General features: G+C 37.4%; 1 protein-coding gene across 1 annotated transcript in view; it reads left to right on the top strand.

Annotated features, from left to right (window-relative positions):
- LRRC7 (leucine rich repeat containing 7) overlaps positions 1-18,343 on the top strand; it is a 307,638-nt gene that overhangs the window by 214,051 nt on the left and 75,244 nt on the right. The window contains exons 18-20 of the mRNA XM_037043945.1: positions 9,443-9,554; positions 9,769-9,949; positions 12,218-13,895. Coding sequence (XP_036899840.1) covers positions 9,443-9,554; positions 9,769-9,949; positions 12,218-13,895 — 1,971 coding nt within the window. The remainder of the gene's footprint in view (positions 1-9,442; positions 9,555-9,768; positions 9,950-12,217; positions 13,896-18,343) is intronic.

Genomic DNA, 18,343 nt, shown 5'->3' with positions numbered 1-18,343 from the left:
CCTTAAACTATCCTCATTCCTTTTGAATCTTTATTTTTTGTTTTGTTTTGTTACTCTGACTGGGGTTTTTTTTTTCTACTTTTTCTTCCAGATCACTAATTCGGCCCTCTGCTTCAACTAGCCTGATTCTAATTCTTTCTAGTGTATTCCTCATTTCAGATATTGCATTCTTCATTTATTCCTGGTTTTGATTCATAGTTTCTATGTTCTTTTTCATGCTAGTGTAGTTCTCACTAAGTTCCTTATAGCTTTCATAAACTTCCTTGTACTTCTCACTGAGTTCCTTGAACATCCTTATAACCATCGTTTTGAACTCTATGTCTGATAGACTGCTTTCCTCAATTTCATTTAGCTCCTTTTCTAGGGATTTCTCCTTTCCTTTTAGTTGCAGGTTATTTCTTTGTCTCCCTATTTTAGGTAACTCTTTTTTTGTTTCTGTGTCTTAGATAGCTCTGCTGTGACTGCCTGTCTTCACGTGGTGGTGCTTCTGTGGGACTCAGTAGTGCAGTCTCTTTAGTCTCCTGACCTTTATGCTTAGGGATGCCCTTTATTCAGCTCATGTGGGTTCTCTCCTTGTATTTGGGCTTTGGTATTAATGGCTCATTCATTGGTGGGTCCTCCCCTTTGGCTGTCTGAGTAGAAGTCACAACCCCTACCACATCTTGAATGCTGTTGTGCAGGCGCTGGTTAATAAAGCAATACCAGCCAGAAAGCCAAACCCACACAAGCAATATCAACTGCAAATAAGCAAAGATTACTAAAGGTTGAAAGAGATTAAGAATATCAGAAGATAGAAAAAAAGAATATGAAATGACTAAAGGAGAAAAAATGATTTTGAGAGAGAAGAGGGAGGAGAAATAATAAGAATAGGGGACAGAAACAAGGTGAAGAAAGGGAGACAATAAAATTTAAAACATAAGTAAAAGAAGGAAGGATGATGCAAAATGAAGATAAGGGAAGAGTATAATATGAGGTTTGAAATAAAATGCAAGTATTGTGAGCCAATATGAAAAAATTACAGAAAAACTACAATGAGGTCAATAATAACCTATGAGCAAAGATTAATAAAGGTAGAAAGAAAGTAAGAATATTGCAAGGCAGAGAAAAGAGAACATGAGATGTTTACAGTAAAGTTATTTGGGGAGGATGGAGGGGAAAGAAATAATAAGAGTAAGGAATAGAATCCAGGCTAAGAGTAAGGAAAAAATAAAATCTAAACTCAAATAAGGAAGCAAAGGAGGAAGGCAAAATGGAGTAAGACAGGGAGAGAGTAACCTATGAGATTTGAAATTAAAAAATTGTGAACAAATTGAAGGGAAAAGAGCAATAACCACAATATCCATGCCAAACAAGCCATAATTTATAAAGGTGAAAAGAAAATAAGAATATTATTAAAAAGAGAGAAAGAATGAGAGCTGACTAAAGGAAAGGAAGAATGATTTTAAGAGGATAGAGGGAGGAGAAATAGTAAGAGTAGGGAATAGGAGCAAGGTGTAGAGAAGAAGTAAATAAAATTTGCAATGAAAACAAGAAAGTGCAGGAAGAAGACAAGCTGGAGTAAGACAAAGGAAGCATCCAAAGTGACATTTGAAATAAAAATAAGATTAAAAATATGTAAAAATCTAAATAAAAAGAATAAAACATAAAAGATAAAAATAGTGAGTTAGTTGGAATACATTTGAAGAAAATGAAGAAATGTTAAAGGACCACAGGAGAGAAGAAATAATGCAAATTCTGGAAAAGAATGAGGTGGAATTTGTCTCAGCAGAGTTTCACATTTGCCTTCTGTCTCCTCCTTGGGGATCCACCTCTGGCTTTGTATCAGCTGAAGGTCCAGGGGTGGATCATCTAACTTCTGGCAGCACCGCATGTACCATTTTCACCTGCCTCTAGGGGGGCCTTCTATTGCAATCAGGAAGACAAGACCCCTGGTTCTCCCCCAGGAGGCGCTGTTCAATCTCCTGGGAAAATTGTAGGTGTGTTTCCCCTGCCCCTGTGCCACCTATCTTGGTCCATCCCAGCTTGTTTCCAGTAATGTATAGTTTCTGATGAACTAGCTGTCTGTTTCAAGGAAGGGGCTAATCTGTGTAAGAAGATCAGTTCTTTCCTGTTTGGTGCTATTGGCAGCTCTGTGTGAGAGCCAAGGCTAGGCAGAGCTCTGATTCCCCTTTGCTGCCCCAATTTGTGATCTCTCTACCTTTTGGGCCTCAGTGGAATGGGACCCTAGGAACTAGTGTATTTTGTCGCCCTGAGAGAAGTTCAAAATGAGTCTATTTGGAGTTTCTATTGCCTTTCTCCTGCAGATATGCACCCTGCAGGGGGTTCTTGAGCTTGTCCTGCCAAGCTTTCCCATTGGATGTGGTACTTGCAATTCTGCAGGAGGTCAGGGCTGGATACAACCTTCCCTTTCCAGAGATCTGAATTCTGTTGGGAAAAGGGGGTTCAGCCTGGCTGTAAATAATCTGAAGCACTCAATTCTTGCCCATCTGATTCCCAGCCCACTGCTCTCACAGTAGACACAGTCCCAAATTCTGTTTTGCATACCCCCTGGCTTGCTAGCTACACTGGGGTGGGGCCAGAAATCCCTTTGCTGTGCAATTTTCTGCTCTCCCTGCTCAGCTGTATTCAATGGGGGCAAACCACACTTTCAATCTTGTCCCTCTGTTGGCAGGGCAGCTGCACAGAGTCCCTTCCCTGCACACTTCAGTTTCCCCTTTTAAAAGTCTCTCTGTGGCACACCCACTGCAGCACCAAGTCATTGTCTGGCTTTCCAAGCATGCCCCCTCTCCAAAAAGCCAGAAGCCTCTCAGGAGTATGGCTGACTGCATCCTGCCTCCACCCAACTCATGTACAGATTAGAGTCCCTCTCTCCCTCTCTCTGGCACTCTCCAAGCTGGCATTTGGCACTGCAGCTATGGACACGCTACTTGCTCTGTGTGTGCATATCCTGAATCTCCCTGACCTCGCACATCCTTCCATATCACTCTTGGAAAGAGTTTGTGGACTCCCTGCTCAGGACTGCGGTCCCTGTCCCAGGAGGGGAGGGAGCCATGAAGCTGCAATTTCTGACCAATCTCTGCTGCTACAGGCACCACGCACAAGGTGTTTCCCCTTTGACTTCTAAAATCTCTTTACCATTCATTGTGAAGTGTCCTCTGTACTCCTTGTCTCAAAACTTCATATCAGCTAAGATTTCGTTGATTGTTCATGTTATTTGTCAGAAGATTAGTGGAAAATCCTAGCTGGGGCAAAAGCAAGCGGAGTGAGCTTCCACTACTTGACCACCACCTTCAAACCCCCATATCAATACCTTTTCTCAAACTGAGATTCCAGATCAGGAGTGTCCGACCTATGACTTGTGGGCTGCACGTGGCCCAGGATGGCTATGAATGCAGCCCAACATAAAATCATAAATTTACTTAAAATACTATTTTTTGTGATTACCTGTTACAATGTATTTAATGTGTGGCCTAAGACAACTCTTCTTCTTCCAATGTGGCCCAGAGACACCAAAAGGTTGGAGACCCTGTCTAGCTCTTTTCCCAACTTTTAGCAATCTAAGAACAAGAAGAAACTGTAGCTCACAGTATCATCTTTTCTTTTGAAATCACTGTACCCAAATTATGGTGCTATACTCCATGTTTTCAGCTTCCAGATAACAAAAAAAGATAATCTGGTATCTAACTAATCAGTGTATATTAAGTATTTTCATTACATGTTTTGCCCTGGTATACCATTTTTGAGTGATTATTTAGTTCATACTGTCAAGAATGTGGAGGAGGGTATCACACATGCATGGTATATTTACGTATGTGGTTAAATATGGAAATCCAAGGAGGGAAAAAACAAACTGAGTTAGACAAAAGCAGAAAACAGAAAAAAAATTAGATTACAAATATACTACAGGGAAAAGGAAAATACAGCAGGAATAGGGAAAAGGAAAGGTCAACATTTATTGATCAGTTTTTATTTACAAATACTATGCCTAGAGTTTTAGTTATGCTAAACAGAGAATACAACTGGTAAAGCCACATAAATAAGGAGAACAAGAAGATATGAACGTTATCTTCTGCTCTCGTTTTCCTTCATGCATGCTTTGTGGGGGTTATGTTTGCTTTTTCTTCACTGTCTGACTGCATTCAGGCTGCTATAACAGAAACCATAGACTGGGTGGCTTATAAGCAAAGCACATTCTTTTCTCACAGTACTGAGGCTGATAAGTGCAAGACCAAGACACCAGCAGGCGTCGTGTCTGGTGAGGGCCTGCTTTCTGGTTCGTAGATGGCCAACTTCTCTCTGTGACTTCACATGAGGGAAGGAGCCAGAGAGCTTGCTATGGTCTTATTTGTAAGGGTGCTAATCTCATTCACGAAGGCTCTACCTTTACTAATCACCTACTAAAGACCTCACTTCCAAATACCATTACATAGATTTTAAATATATTTTGAGGGGATACACAAACTCAGTCTGCAGCACCAGCTCTTTACATGGCTAGAACATCCTCATCTTTTAATTTTTGACTCAACAATTATTACCTCAAAGGAAAGGCCTCCCTTGCTCATCCTGATCTGTAGGAACCTTTGAGCACCCTGCTTATTTGCATTCAATATAATTAAAACCTTTAGGATTATTTCATTTATTAGCTTCAGACATGAAGGCAGGCACTATGTCTGTCTTGTCCATTGCCTGCCCAAGGTCTAGCACAGTGCCTACTATAGAGTAAGGGCACAATAAATATCTGTTGAATAAGTGAATGGCTGATATTGCCTAGTGTTGTATGTAGCTCTGGTAACATGTCTGTCTTTTCACCCATAGGAAGCTTATTGAGGGCAAAGGTAATTTCTCTGACTTTTTTTTGAGTCAGTGATTGCATGTTGGCTGCCATGCTTGTCCAAATTTTATCACCTTTTTATTGAATAAAACAAAAAGTTGTATTCTATTGTTGCATTTTAACAACAACAATCTACTATTTGGTCAATAAAATAAAATCTTCTTAACTGTGATGATATAATACATTATATTATGTATATTAATACATTGATATAATGTTATGAGTAAAGGTAAAATATGATGGAGAGTATTGTGGAGTAAGAAAGGCAGGGGAGGAGGAGGTAAGGAAGGAAGGCGAATGGTACAGTGATTAAAGCTGTGACCTAAGTATAGGCTAGAGGTTCCTGGCTTCTTGATATGCAAATGCCTTTAGTGATTTAATAATTTTGATTAAGGACCCTAGACTAAAAGAAATACCTGACAGTTCCATTTTTTAAGTAATTAAGTTCAAACCACATAGTATGTATCTATGCCCTACTTAGTGGTCATTGGAAAATAATGCACATAAATTAAAAGCAAACATAATATTTTTATTTCATTTTTAAATAATCAAAACTACTTATTAAAGGAATGTGTGCACCTGCTGGACACCACCTACCTTCCCAAATCTCAGAATCACATAGGTACTGCCACTCTAATTTCTGTTTTACATTTATTTTCAGGGGGCACTTGTTTAATCACAGCAACCACCAAAAACTCAGCTCCACAAACATTATCATCCAAAGGAATATGCAATCCCATGTTGAAACTGAGAGCTACCTGGATGGAGGTAGCAGTTCACACAGTATCTGAGTTATGTCAGTATTGTTTTGCTTCCTCAAATATTTAAAATGACCTATGTATCCCTGTGAATTAACAACAGCACCATAGGTACCTCAGAGCACAGTTTGAGAACAAGGAGTTCTTTGAAGTCTAGCAGACACTAATTCAAATATTGACTTTACCTTGTTTTCAACTGTGTGACCTTGACAAGTCACTGAAACCTTTCTCAGCCTTGATTTCTTTATCTTAAGAACACAGATAGTATTGTATGATGTCTCAATTTCCCATAACTTTGCACACAAGCATCTGCATTGAGTTGAATTATAACTGCTTTTTTGTATTTGGAGTGTGACTCTTGAACTTGGAACTTTTTTTAATAAAAATAACAATAACACTCAAAGTTTTGTGAAAATAAAATCAGTTGAAAACAAGTATTTACATACATACATAACAATCTTTTTTGGCACAGAGGAAAGATGTAGTAAGTGATGGTCTCCTTCTTCATGAGAAAATGAGGTGTTAATCTTGCTCCACCCTCTTTTCATCCTTCTGTGAGTCACTGCCTTGCATTACAGAAAACTCATTGGATACCTGTTTGCCATGTCACATTCTCAAAGATTCTGCACTTCTCCTCTGTTAGAAAACTCAGTCTAATTTTTTTCTATAGAGGAATTAAATCGTTTTCCTGTTAACAGAAAATAGTCAATTATTCTTGAAATGTCCTTAGAAACTTTTATTAATACTAGGCCTATTCTCTCAAAAGTTCACACACGAAAGTTTTTTTCCTTTTGGGCTTCTTCCTTAGGCTCCCTTTCAAACAGCAGTAGCAGCCAAGGATTAGTTCAAATGGTGAAATGTGGTAAGAAAAAGAATTGTACACTTCTTTTTCCTCACCAGGAGGAAATAATGGGACCCCCATTAAATTCTATTTCCTACCGATAACTTCACCCACATTTCCAACATGAACTTAATTCCTCTAGCCTCTCTGGAATTTATAGAGAAAAAGTTAATAATTTAATGTTTTTTCTGATGGACAGTTAACTTTGTTTTGTGAAGTACACTTGAGAAATGAGCTTTTCTTAGGGTACACAATATATCATACACAGCATCACACGGAAGACCGTCCTTCAAGTAAGACCGATCCCAGTTCAATTCCTGGCTCTACCACTGTTGAGGTTTGTGACTTGGATTTATGATTTTACGTCTTTGAGCCATCATTTTCTTATCTATAAAACAAAGGTGATAATAAATAACTTTAAAATTATAAATAATAAAAATAACGTTATTTAAATGATTAACAGGGATAATATAAAATGTGTAGCATAGTAGCAGACATGTAATAGTTTATAACTGATGCCCATCATCATTATCATAATCATTATCATTATAATCATTGTTATCATCATCATTTGTACATAAACATGAGAGAGTCTAACTGGATCAATAAAATTCGTTATTCTTGCTTCAATAGTGTTATTCTCCTAGGTGACGGGCTACAGGACTTTAGAGGAAAAAAAGCAAGTTCATGATTAGCTGATATCATCCTCGTTCTTAGTCACCAGGGCTCTTTTTGATTACAAATAGAAATTCTTTAAGGAAAATATTCTTGAGTAGGGTCAGACACTTGAATCTAAGTCAGACCATAGCTCCCATGTAGAGCTCCAGTCACAATTTTGGGGTTCAAGTGTGAAAGTTTGATCTAAACATACCAGATAACTTGATTATTGAATGTCTAAGGCATAAGGAGAAAGAATAGTAAAACCCTTAATTATATTCACATCCCTGCATTATACAACTATTTGGTTTGTTATTTTGACTAAAACAAAATGTCTATACTTCAATATTAAGTGTCATAAGAATATTTTAATATTTTTCCAAAAACTAAGTTCTATTCATATTTATAGAATATTGTACTAGACAGAAATTTGTACTATTTCTTATTATCAATTACCTTTATTGATAAGCTGAATAAGGTATAGTGAGGTACTCTGACTTGCCCAAGGCAACCTGAATAATAAACAGTAGAATAGGAATGAAATAAAAATATGCCACCTTGTAACTGAAATTTTTTTGAAAGTCAACATATTTTATGCCTTTCATGGTACCATTTATCAAAAACTTGCATCTGTGTCTTTGCAAATTTCTCCAAAGATGTGTAAACTTTTATTCTCTATTCTGTCAACTTAAAACTTTGTCATAAGTTTCTTATACTAAACCTTTGAAATAATTTTTCAAAATCAACAGAAACATAGATTTTTCTCTTATATCCATCAATCCCACTCGATTTCTTATCTCTCTTCAAATCTGACACTGCATTTTAAGTTTCTAACCTTCTCACAGCCGAGCTCACCGGGAAACACACAGTGTAAGGGGAACTCCTTGGACTGGAGCCCAGTAGAGCAATGCCTTCATACTGGACCTCTGTCTGTCTGTGTGAACCTGGGCCTTACTGAGTCTTAGGATCCACTGGTAGGAAATGAAATGGCTGGACTAGATGATCATTTAGTCTTCTACCACTGAAATATTCTTTACAAACAAAAAAGTATGAGATATACCCAGGCTTTCCATAGGCAAACATTCTTATATATACCTAACCAAAAACAACCCCCAAAATAGAACTTGAGCCAGGAGTTAAAGAAATGGATGTTTCTCAGCAAACCCAAAGACCTTCCTAAGCCTGTCATTATGGGGACCTCAGTCCCCATTTATAGCAACAGCTTCAATCTGATCATATCAATAGATTAGTTATCAGGCAGGACCTGTTTCATTTTTCATATTTTTGTCCTCAAGTATTTTCTTTCTCTGATTTAATAAAATATGTCAAAATATGTTACATTAATGTTCTAAACTAACAAGTACTAATAAATTTAAAAATACTGAAAATTCTTTTTTGAATTCAAATTAATCTAAAAATTAAGGGACAAAATACATAAAGATAAAAGGTAACTGCTGCACACGAATCTACATTGGTACATACATAGACACACCATTTTTATATGTAGGAAAAAAGTGAGAATTTTATATCTAGAAAACAAGTTATATTTTTGCCTTCCCTAATGCTCTACCACTCCTGGTTACCTGGAAATAATGCTTTAAATTATAAAAGTTTAAAATGTATGGGTGTTTTACATGTGAATTTGTCATGATCAACTTCTATTCTTATGCTGTTGCTCATTTCATCCAATGAATTTATTTAGAATGAAGACTTAGCAGGCTAGACTGATCGTGAGAACGCTAGAAATGTTATGAAGAAAGCATGATACAATGAAAGAAATGGAGTCACTTGGGATAAAACAGCAGGAATTAAAAGGGAGATTGGTGGTCAAAGCAGGACTTACAGAACCCAGTTTTGCATTAATATGGCTAAGGATTTTAAAAATCCAATTAATCAGTGATATACTTTCTTTGCAGAACTCTTAAGAGAGCTCCCTCTTAGAACTTCTACATGTGTTTATATTATATATATGGATGTGTCATATTACTGATATGTGCCTTATCATAATTTAGTCTTGTGTTATTATGAGTTATATCTCATCTCTCCAAATAGAGTGTAAATTCCCAGAGGCATGGGTGATTATTTTGTCTGCCTTTGCAAACACTATAGTTCTTTGCACAGGGTCAGGGATATAAACGGCATTCAACAAGTGTCTGATGAACAAAGGTAATCATTTAAATTAGAAAAAAATTAGGGCTTACCTCAGAGACGTATATGATTCACTTCTCCCAATGCTCCCATGGTTAAAATTTTAGAGCCCCATCTTTAAATCTGAACCAAATAAAGATATTCCCATCTTGGTTAACCATTGTTTAAATGTTTACTTTCCTTGTTCTATATTATTATATCTCTCAGGATTCTTTTGTTCATCCAGCTAATGAAATGAGGATTGGGGAGCTTCACCCTTCATTAGCTGAGACCCCTCTGTACCCACCCAAACTTGTTCTGCTAGGGAAGGACAAAAAAGGTAACATTGTGAACCCGACATGGAAAATGCGCCCCAAATGCATGTGCATGATGAATCACCAGTTGTCAATTACGATAGACTATAGTCTATAGAAATGTTTTACAATTATGTATTTCTAACATCAACCAATATGCTACATTTTTCATACTTACTTTTCTGTGTTTATAATTGTTAGTGTTCAGAGCATTATAATGTTGTCCCCTTTACATTTCAGAATCAACTGATGAGTCTGAAGTTGACAAAACTCACTGTCTGAATAACAGTGTTTCCTCAGGCACTTACTCAGACTACTCGCCTTCCCAGGCTTCCTCAGGATCCTCTAACAACCGGGTTAAAGTGGGGTCCTTGCAGACAACAGCTAAAGATGCAGTACATAATTCTTTGTGGGGTAACAGGTATGTTTAGAATTCCCTCTTTTCTGTTCCCAAATGCTTATTTTCATCAACCTTTAAAAGTGAGTTTGTCTTAACTTTGGAATTGTATCAGCACATGAGTGACATAGAAGACAGAAGGGCCAGGTAAGCCAATGTAGTCCCCTGGGGTTTCCAAGAGCACTTGAATCCAATTTTACAAAACAAAACCATTGTTTAAGGGAGAGATGGTAGGAAACTAACAGGTTGAGATTATAGGACAAGAAAATTTTTATTTATTTTTTAAATCTATTTTATTGATTATGTCATTACAGTTGTCCCATTCCCTCCCTTTATCCTCCTCCACCCTGCACACCCCCTCCCAACTGCATCCCCCCCCCTTTTGGTTCATGTCCATGGGTTGTACATATAAGTTCTTTGGCTTTTACATTTCCTGTACTATTCCTAACCTCCCCCCTCTCTGTTTTCTACCTACCATTTATGCTGCTTATTCTCTGCACCCTTTCCTCCTCTCTTCCCCTCCCACTCCCCCACTGGTAACCCTCCATGTGATCTCCATTTCTGTGATTCCATTCCTGTTCTAGTTGTTTGCTTAGTTTGGTTTTGTTGGGGGTTTTTTTAGGTTTGGTTGTTAGTAGGTGTGAGTTTGTTGTCATTTTATATTCATATTTTTATCTTCTTTTTCTTAGATTAGTCCCTTTAACTCATGTAATAAGGGCTGGTGATGATGAACTCCTTTAACTTGACCTTATCTGGAAATACTTTGTCTGCCCTTCTATTATAAATGAAAGCTTTGCTGGATAGAGTAATCTTGGATATAGGTCCTTGCTTTTCATGACTTTAATATTTCTTTCCAGCCCCTGGACAAAAAAAAAAATTTTTAATCCAAAATTGTTTTCCCAATACTTACATATGCGTGTAGGATTTTCACCTTTCAAAATGGTGTTACAGATTAAAGTAAAATGCATGTAAAGCCCTCAAATTCCTAGTACAAAGTAAATATTCAGTAAACTTTTTATCGCTATCATCATCATCATTTTATTACCACCTGGAAAAGTTAGAATATAACTAAAAGTATTTAATCTTTCCAAAATGGATCCTACTCTATATTACTTCCATTTTACAGATGAAAAAAACAAAAGCCACACACTACAGTAAAGTGACTCAGTGTGGTAGTATTTGCCCATTTTCAATTCCCTTGTTTTGTAACTTGTTGCTATGTTTTACACTACAAATAGCAAATAAAAGTCAGTAGGTCATACAGGTAGTCAATGACTTTTATTCATATTTTACTGGTAATATCACTACTGTTGGAAATAAATTCCCTTGTAAATAACTTTATTCATTGATGCCCAATATAATATTAATGCAACCACTTTATAAATTCATTATTTGTGATACAAGCTGAGGTTAATTTAGCTACTTTTTTTAATTAGCAAAAGCACTTAAAAGTCTTATTATTGTGCAAGTTGTTAAGAATAAATTTAGAAAAATGAACATCTTCTAGACATACTGTGGTACTGGTGTGAACTCATCAATTACCAAAAGTCAATATGATATGATATGATATGATATGATATGATATGATATGAATATAACATAACATAATACAATTTACATTCTAGGAAAAGATTCATGAGTATATTCCCTGTGCAATGGATTTAATGTTTTCAATACCTGGGCTTCAAGTAAATATATATATATATATATATATATATATATATATATATATACACCAAGCATTTATAAGAAAGACTCTTAACCGGTAATTTGGAAATGTGCTAAATCAGAAATTTCAGGGATAGGGACCGAGTCAAGTGATTCTCACCATTAGACAGGACCTAATATTATATAGATCTAATATAATATTATATGTAGATCTAGTTATTATATAGATCTACAAGACCATTACTGAAGATCTATATAGTTCATTCATTCAGTCATTTGTTCATTCAACAAATATATTTTTAGTACCTACTCTATGCCAGCCACTGGGCCTGAAGACAAAAATATCTCCCCCCTTATGAGTTTATATTCTAGCAGAGGACACAAGATAATACACAATTAGTAACATAATAGGTAAATATAGATAATTAGCTATAAGTTGATGATTACTAGGAAGAAACTAGAGCTAGGTAAAGGGTGGAACTTTTGGACATGAAATAGCAATGCCGTCTTAATCATGAGTGAGTTGTGGGTGAATGATCAGTCAGGACAGTAGCATTCTTGGCTGTTTCTTCTCTTTCTGGCAAAGACCCATTTTCATATTTTGTCTCCCCATTGTTTTCACAGGATTGCACAATCTTTCCCTCAACCTCTTGATGCAAAGCCATTACTCAGCCAGCGGGAGGCTGTTCCCCCAGGGAATCTACCACAGCGTCCTGACCGGCTGCCAATAAGTGACACTTTCACTGACAACTGGACTGATGGCTCACATTACGATAACACAGGGTTCGTGGCAGAGGAAGCCACAGGCGAGAATGCCAACAGTAACGCTCTCTTAAGCTCAAAGTCTAGAAACCCACCTTCTCATGGACGCAGGCCTTTGCTTAGGCAGGACAGGATTGTCGGCGTTCCCCTAGAACTGGAGCAGTCCACAAACAGACACACGCCAGAAACAGAAGTGCCTCCTTCCAATCCTTGGCAGAATTGGACCAGGACCCCTAGTCCTTTTGAAGACAGGACCGCTTTCCCTTCCAAATTAGAGACAACCCCCACCACCAGTCCCTTGCCTGAAAGGAAAGAACATATAAAAGAATCTGTTGAAATACCTAGTCCTTTTTCTCCAGGAGTACCATGGGACTATCACGATTCCAACCCCAACAGGAGTCTCAGTAACGTCTTTTCTCAAATCCACTGCCGCCCAGAATCTTCTAAAGGCATTTCCATTAGCAAAAGCACAGAGAGGCTTTCCCCACTAATGAAAGATATCAAGTCCAACAAGTTCAAAAAGTCACAGAGTATCGATGAAATTGACATTGGCACATACAAGGTTTATAATATTCCATTAGAAAACTATGCTTCTGGAAGCGATCACCTCGGAAGCCATGAACGGCCAGATAAAATGCTGGCACCAGAACACGGGATGTCCAGCATGTCTCGAAGCCAGTCAGTCCCAATGCTGGATGACGAGATGCTCACTTACGGAGGTAGTAAAGGGCCGCAACAACCAAAAGCTTCCATGACAAAAAAAGTCTATCAGTTTGACCAAAGCTTCAATCCCCAAGGAGCCGTAGAAGTTAAAGCCGAAAAGAGGATACCTCCCCCTTTTCAACACAATTCCGAATACATGCAACAGCCTGGCAAAAACATCGCCAAGGATCTGGTCAGTCCTAGAGCTTACAGAGGATACCCACCAATGGAGCAAATGTTTTCGTTTTCCCAGCCGTCTGTTAATGAGGATGCTGTGGTGAATGCCCAGTTTGCGAGCCAAGCGGGCAGGGCAGGCTTCTTGAGAAGAGCTGACTCCCTGGTGAGCTCCACAGAAATGGCCATGTTTAGAAGGGTCAGTGAACCTCATGAGCTGCCTCCAAGTGATAGGTACGGCAGACCTCCATATAGGGGAGGTCTGGATCGCCAAAGCAGCGTTTCAGTGACTGAGTCCCAGTTCCTGAAAAGGAATGGCAGGTATGAAGATGAACACCCTTCATATCAAGAAGTGAAAGCTCAGGCTGGAAGTTTTCCAGTTAAAAACCTTACACAGAGGAGGCCACTGTCTGCAAGAAGCTACAGTACAGAGAGTTACGGGGCCTCCCAAACCAGGCCAGTTTCAGCTAGGCCTACTATGGCAGCTCTTTTGGAAAAAATACCATCTGACTATAACTTGGGTAACTATGGTGACAAGCCATCAGATAACAGTGATATAAAGACGAGGCCTACTCCTGTGAAGGGAGAGGAGAGCTGTGGTAAAATGCCTGCAGACTGGAGACAACAGCTGCTTAGACATATAGAAGCTAGAAGGTTAGACAGGGTATGTTTGGCATTTCTCTGTAAGAATATCCCTCGTGCCTTTAGTTTTGCTTTATTGGCATTTCTAAGTACGTGTAGTGAAGCATGAACTACATGAATGAATAGATGATCAGCATTTTATTTATCTTTATATTGTGGGGAATTGATTATAATAGCGTTTCATGGATATTGTTTAATGCTCTTTGAGAGTCCATCATCTGTAGGTGAGTTACTTATCAAATCCAGCCTAAATATTGTTAGTAAGAAGGAATTTAACTTTACTATATGGGATGGTGCTTCCATTGCTTTCTAGCCATTAAGGCAAAATGCCTCTCCTAGGGCACAAACCTGTTCTTTAGTGACCTAAAGAGTATGGTTTTTATTGAATCGATAAAAAGTGGATAGTTTGCCCCTTTCTGCACAGACCCACTTTTATTAAAGTCAGGTCTAATTTGTTTATAAAATTTGCATATAGTTACCACTATGGGACTACTAAAGTTATTACTTCAAATGAGCAATAATCTTCCCAGCAAGAAACAGAAAAATAAAATAAGCAGAGATTGAATGCTCTCCTACACATTGTTTTATTCTATAAAAATCCTGCCAGTTAGAATTCCAGTCTTTATATAGAAAGAAATGTTTAAATTAAAATCATACTACAGACAACATTAATAGATAACATCTTTATGAAGACTGCAAATATATAAATTAGTGTATTGCAGCAAAAAAAAGGAAATTAATACCAATTCAGACAAAAACTGAGTCACAATAAAGCATAGGATGCACATTCATTGAGGAGTAAAAAATGTACAAAGCCTATAATTATTTTTCATTGCTTATTAATTTCCCTCTAAGAGAAATCTATTCTTTCATTTCCTCCAATGACGACCAGTGACCATCACTACGGCATGTCCTTGTGGCTTTGCTGTAGAGAGCTACATGCACTCCTCATTGACCTTAGAGTCTTAAAGCACCTTCTTTTGAAAATAGGGCCTTTTCTCATTTTGTAGACTTAAAATCTCAGTGTCAATTGGGAATCTGATTAATAATATGCCATTAGAATGTTTCACTCAATAGTTTTATTATTTTACTTGGTGTCCTGCTAAAAGCACACATCACTACATTTATTATATATTTCTTTAATATTGAATTTTGTATTTTCAGGTATACTTTTTAAAAACAATTATATTGTTTGTAGGTCGTGTCTACATGATAAGGAAATGATTATTTTTAGGAACACAGTAAACTCATAAATGTGGGTGTGGGTGTTACCTTCTCGATGTGAAAATTGGTTCTGCCTTGCCAAATATTTCATCAAAATGTTTGTTTCAAATAGGTGTGCTCAGTTCCATTGAAGGGAGCTTCATCAAAGCCTCATGACTGGCTGTCAGTGGGAGACACCTGGTCGGTTGTCACCATTCCTTACCTCAAGTTATACCCTCCATGTAGACAGATAAATTGGAGGGCAAAACTATTTGGGGCCAAATAATACAGTACAGTTTGGGAGTTCTGACCTCGTGTAGACACGACCACACGTAACAGGGTAAGATGAACTAGTCAAGAAAGGTCATCAGAAGCTTTTTGAAGCATAGGTACAATGACTAGTAATTTGAGGCAGCAAAGGAGTGAGTGGAAACAAAGTATGCAAAAGAAAAGACAGATTCTGAACAGTTGGTGCTATCATTTATTTACTGGTTTCCCAGATTGTTTCTCTCCTCTGATCAGAGCTACTGAAAAGTAGGTGACTCCTCTGATTGGAGCAGGAAATTGGAGGGAGGAAGATAAGCCTGTGGGAGGGCAGTTAGAGCTCTGAAAGTCTGGAGACCCGGCCTGTCCCAGGTCCAGATGGATGAAAGTAAACGCATGTATTTTCCATTGCTGTGACAGTGCCTCCCTTTTCAATTAGCCTCCATGTATCCCTTGTTTGGTTATAATTTTCTTACTCTGTCTTTCATTTCTCAGAGCAATTTAATATATGTTCAATAGTGTCTCATTTAATTCTAAGACAGTAAATTACCTTAGAGTATTCCTTCAGGCCATTGGATCCTAGAAGCTCTTCCTCTTGTTTTCTCCAAGTCACATTTCCTTCCCCTTCTCAATAGAGTTACTGAGCTATTTAGGCTGTATCTTACTTAAAAATTCCCAGCTACTCAACAGGATGAATTCAGGGTACTGAAGCACAGACTTGTTATGTAAAACTAGTTTTGACATAACTGCACAACTGAACATTCTGTCCAAAGTCAGACTACACCAGAGATACAGTGTGCTTTCCTCCTGGTAAAATTTAGTTGAGCAGTTTGAACCCAGGAAATCAAATTGTCGCTCTGGAAACTAGGATGTATTTGTCCATTCCTCATAAAAGAGACCTGCATATAGGCCTAGACATCAGATAAGCTTAACAACCCAGCACAAGATGTGTTCAAGGTCTTGTTTGGTGGTTGGAGAGGCAGCTCCAAATACTACCCTTGATTAAAGATGCTTGTTTTCTCCTCTAGTTTAACCTCAAGGCTCAAGCTTCCCCCCACAGAGCCCCACTGTGACTGAGAGAACTTGAAACATGACTCTGTGTGTCCGAGACTGCTACTCGTCTATAGGAGCAGATAAAGCACTAGACTGGAGTGATTTTCAACCTCAAGAAATCATTCAAGTGCTAGATTGAAGTGATCAGTGTCCTTTTCAGTTTTGGTGTAGTGCCAGTGATAAAACTTTGGATGAAACAACCACAAATCCGTAACAATCATGACTGACAGATAAAGCACACCATCAGGAGAATAATAAACAGTCTTTCAGTTGAGTTAAGTGAAATTTTGATGCTAAAAATCATTACTTTGCAAATAATGCCCTAGAGCAGAATAGGTATCTACTGTTAGTGTTCAGTAATATTCAGTTTTTTTAAGTATACTACGTTAACTTTTGTAGAATTTTTTCAAAGTAAGAAGATTACTTACAGGACCAAATGCTGAATTATTACATTTCTATGATACATGAAAAGTGGAGACTGTACTGATAAAATCTATTCGATGACCAGGATTCAAAATGTCTTAATTTTCAATTGAAGTTCATAGAAAATTTTAACTATCAGACACTTGGAATAACTTTAGAAGGTTAGTCACAATTAAAATATCACCAGTTTTCTGTAGCTATTTAGGTAAATTTTGTACACAGCATGAATAGTTCAAATCATAATTCCTTTAGTTTCATTCTGAAATTTCTCTAATTTAAATGTAATTTTAAGAAACAAAATAATAAGTTAGAATGTTTGGGTCCTCATGTAACTTATTTGACTGGTTTAACTAAATTAATCAGTAAATTCAATCACCCAGTGGTCAGATTGAATGAGGTTTTGGCCAGCTTTTTTTCTGAGTTGCTGTGATGAAGCCTATAGACAGAAATAAGGAAACTGATTTTGGCTTTAACATCACAGTGTGTTCATTTTAAGGCGGAATTAGAAGCTAGTATTTTGTCTTTTGTATGAGATAATCTCATAATGTGAAAGAGTCCATGAGGTTTGCTGCTGACAAAATTTGATAGACTTCACTGTTTAAGCTTTTTTAATCAATAAACTACCACAGATAAAAAATACATTTGTCCCAAATCACTACTACCGTGACATATAAGAGAGAGATTTTATGCTTTTGTGTGAGCAGCAAATGTAAAACAGAATGTATCTTTGCTTTTCTGTCTTTTCTGTAGTTTTGGATGGTACTCATTATGTGCATAACTAACACTGTTTACTGTATGCTTCTGTCTGACCAAGTGCATGTTTTAAAAAAGAAAGTTACTGTTTGCTCGCTTAAAGTTAAATGTTATAAATTTAAACATGTTCATGTAACGATCAGTTTGTGGAGCATGTGTTCACACCCTGTCACATGATTATTTCCTCTACTCAGAACGCTGCTTACAAACACAACACAGTTAACCTTGGCATGCTGCCCTATGGAGGTATTTCAGCAATGCATGCAGGCAGAAGCATGACTTTAAACTTGCAGACTAAGTCTAAATTTGATCTACAAGAACTACCTCTTCAGAAAGTAAGTATGGATTGCCCTACATGTGTCAGCATACCAAAGCCAATTAATGTTGTTTGCTCACTTAATGTGTTTAGGCTGTACATTCAGCCCTGCTGAGAGACTCTCAGGAGTCCATAAAGCACAAGGGCCAATAATGTAGAGTCTGAACTCTTCTTAGCTGCTAAATGAGTATTTGTAGCCAGATGGATTATCAGGTTCCTGCTTTACAGCTTTGCTTTTTGGATTGAGCAGGTACATGGCTTTTTGTGTTGCTTTAAGGCTCATTTTTCATATCATTCATTTTCTTTTTCTTTTATTGTTTTTTTTCACATTTATTTTTGAGACTTCTCTATCTTCTCTTGCTGATGCATTCTAAAAATAGAGCTAGAAATTATCATTCAGTTTCTTCTGATTTCTTTGGAAAAGAGAGAGTCCTAAATTAGAATGGAAATTAAGTGGT

This window comes from Sturnira hondurensis, unplaced genomic scaffold, assembly GCF_014824575.4.
Source record: "Sturnira hondurensis isolate 20B ecotype Veracruz unplaced genomic scaffold, ASM1482457v3 Scaffold0000648, whole genome shotgun sequence".
NCBI classification, from domain to species: domain Eukaryota; kingdom Metazoa; phylum Chordata; class Mammalia; order Chiroptera; family Phyllostomidae; genus Sturnira; species Sturnira hondurensis.
This window is presented reverse-complemented; position numbering and strand designations above follow the sequence as displayed.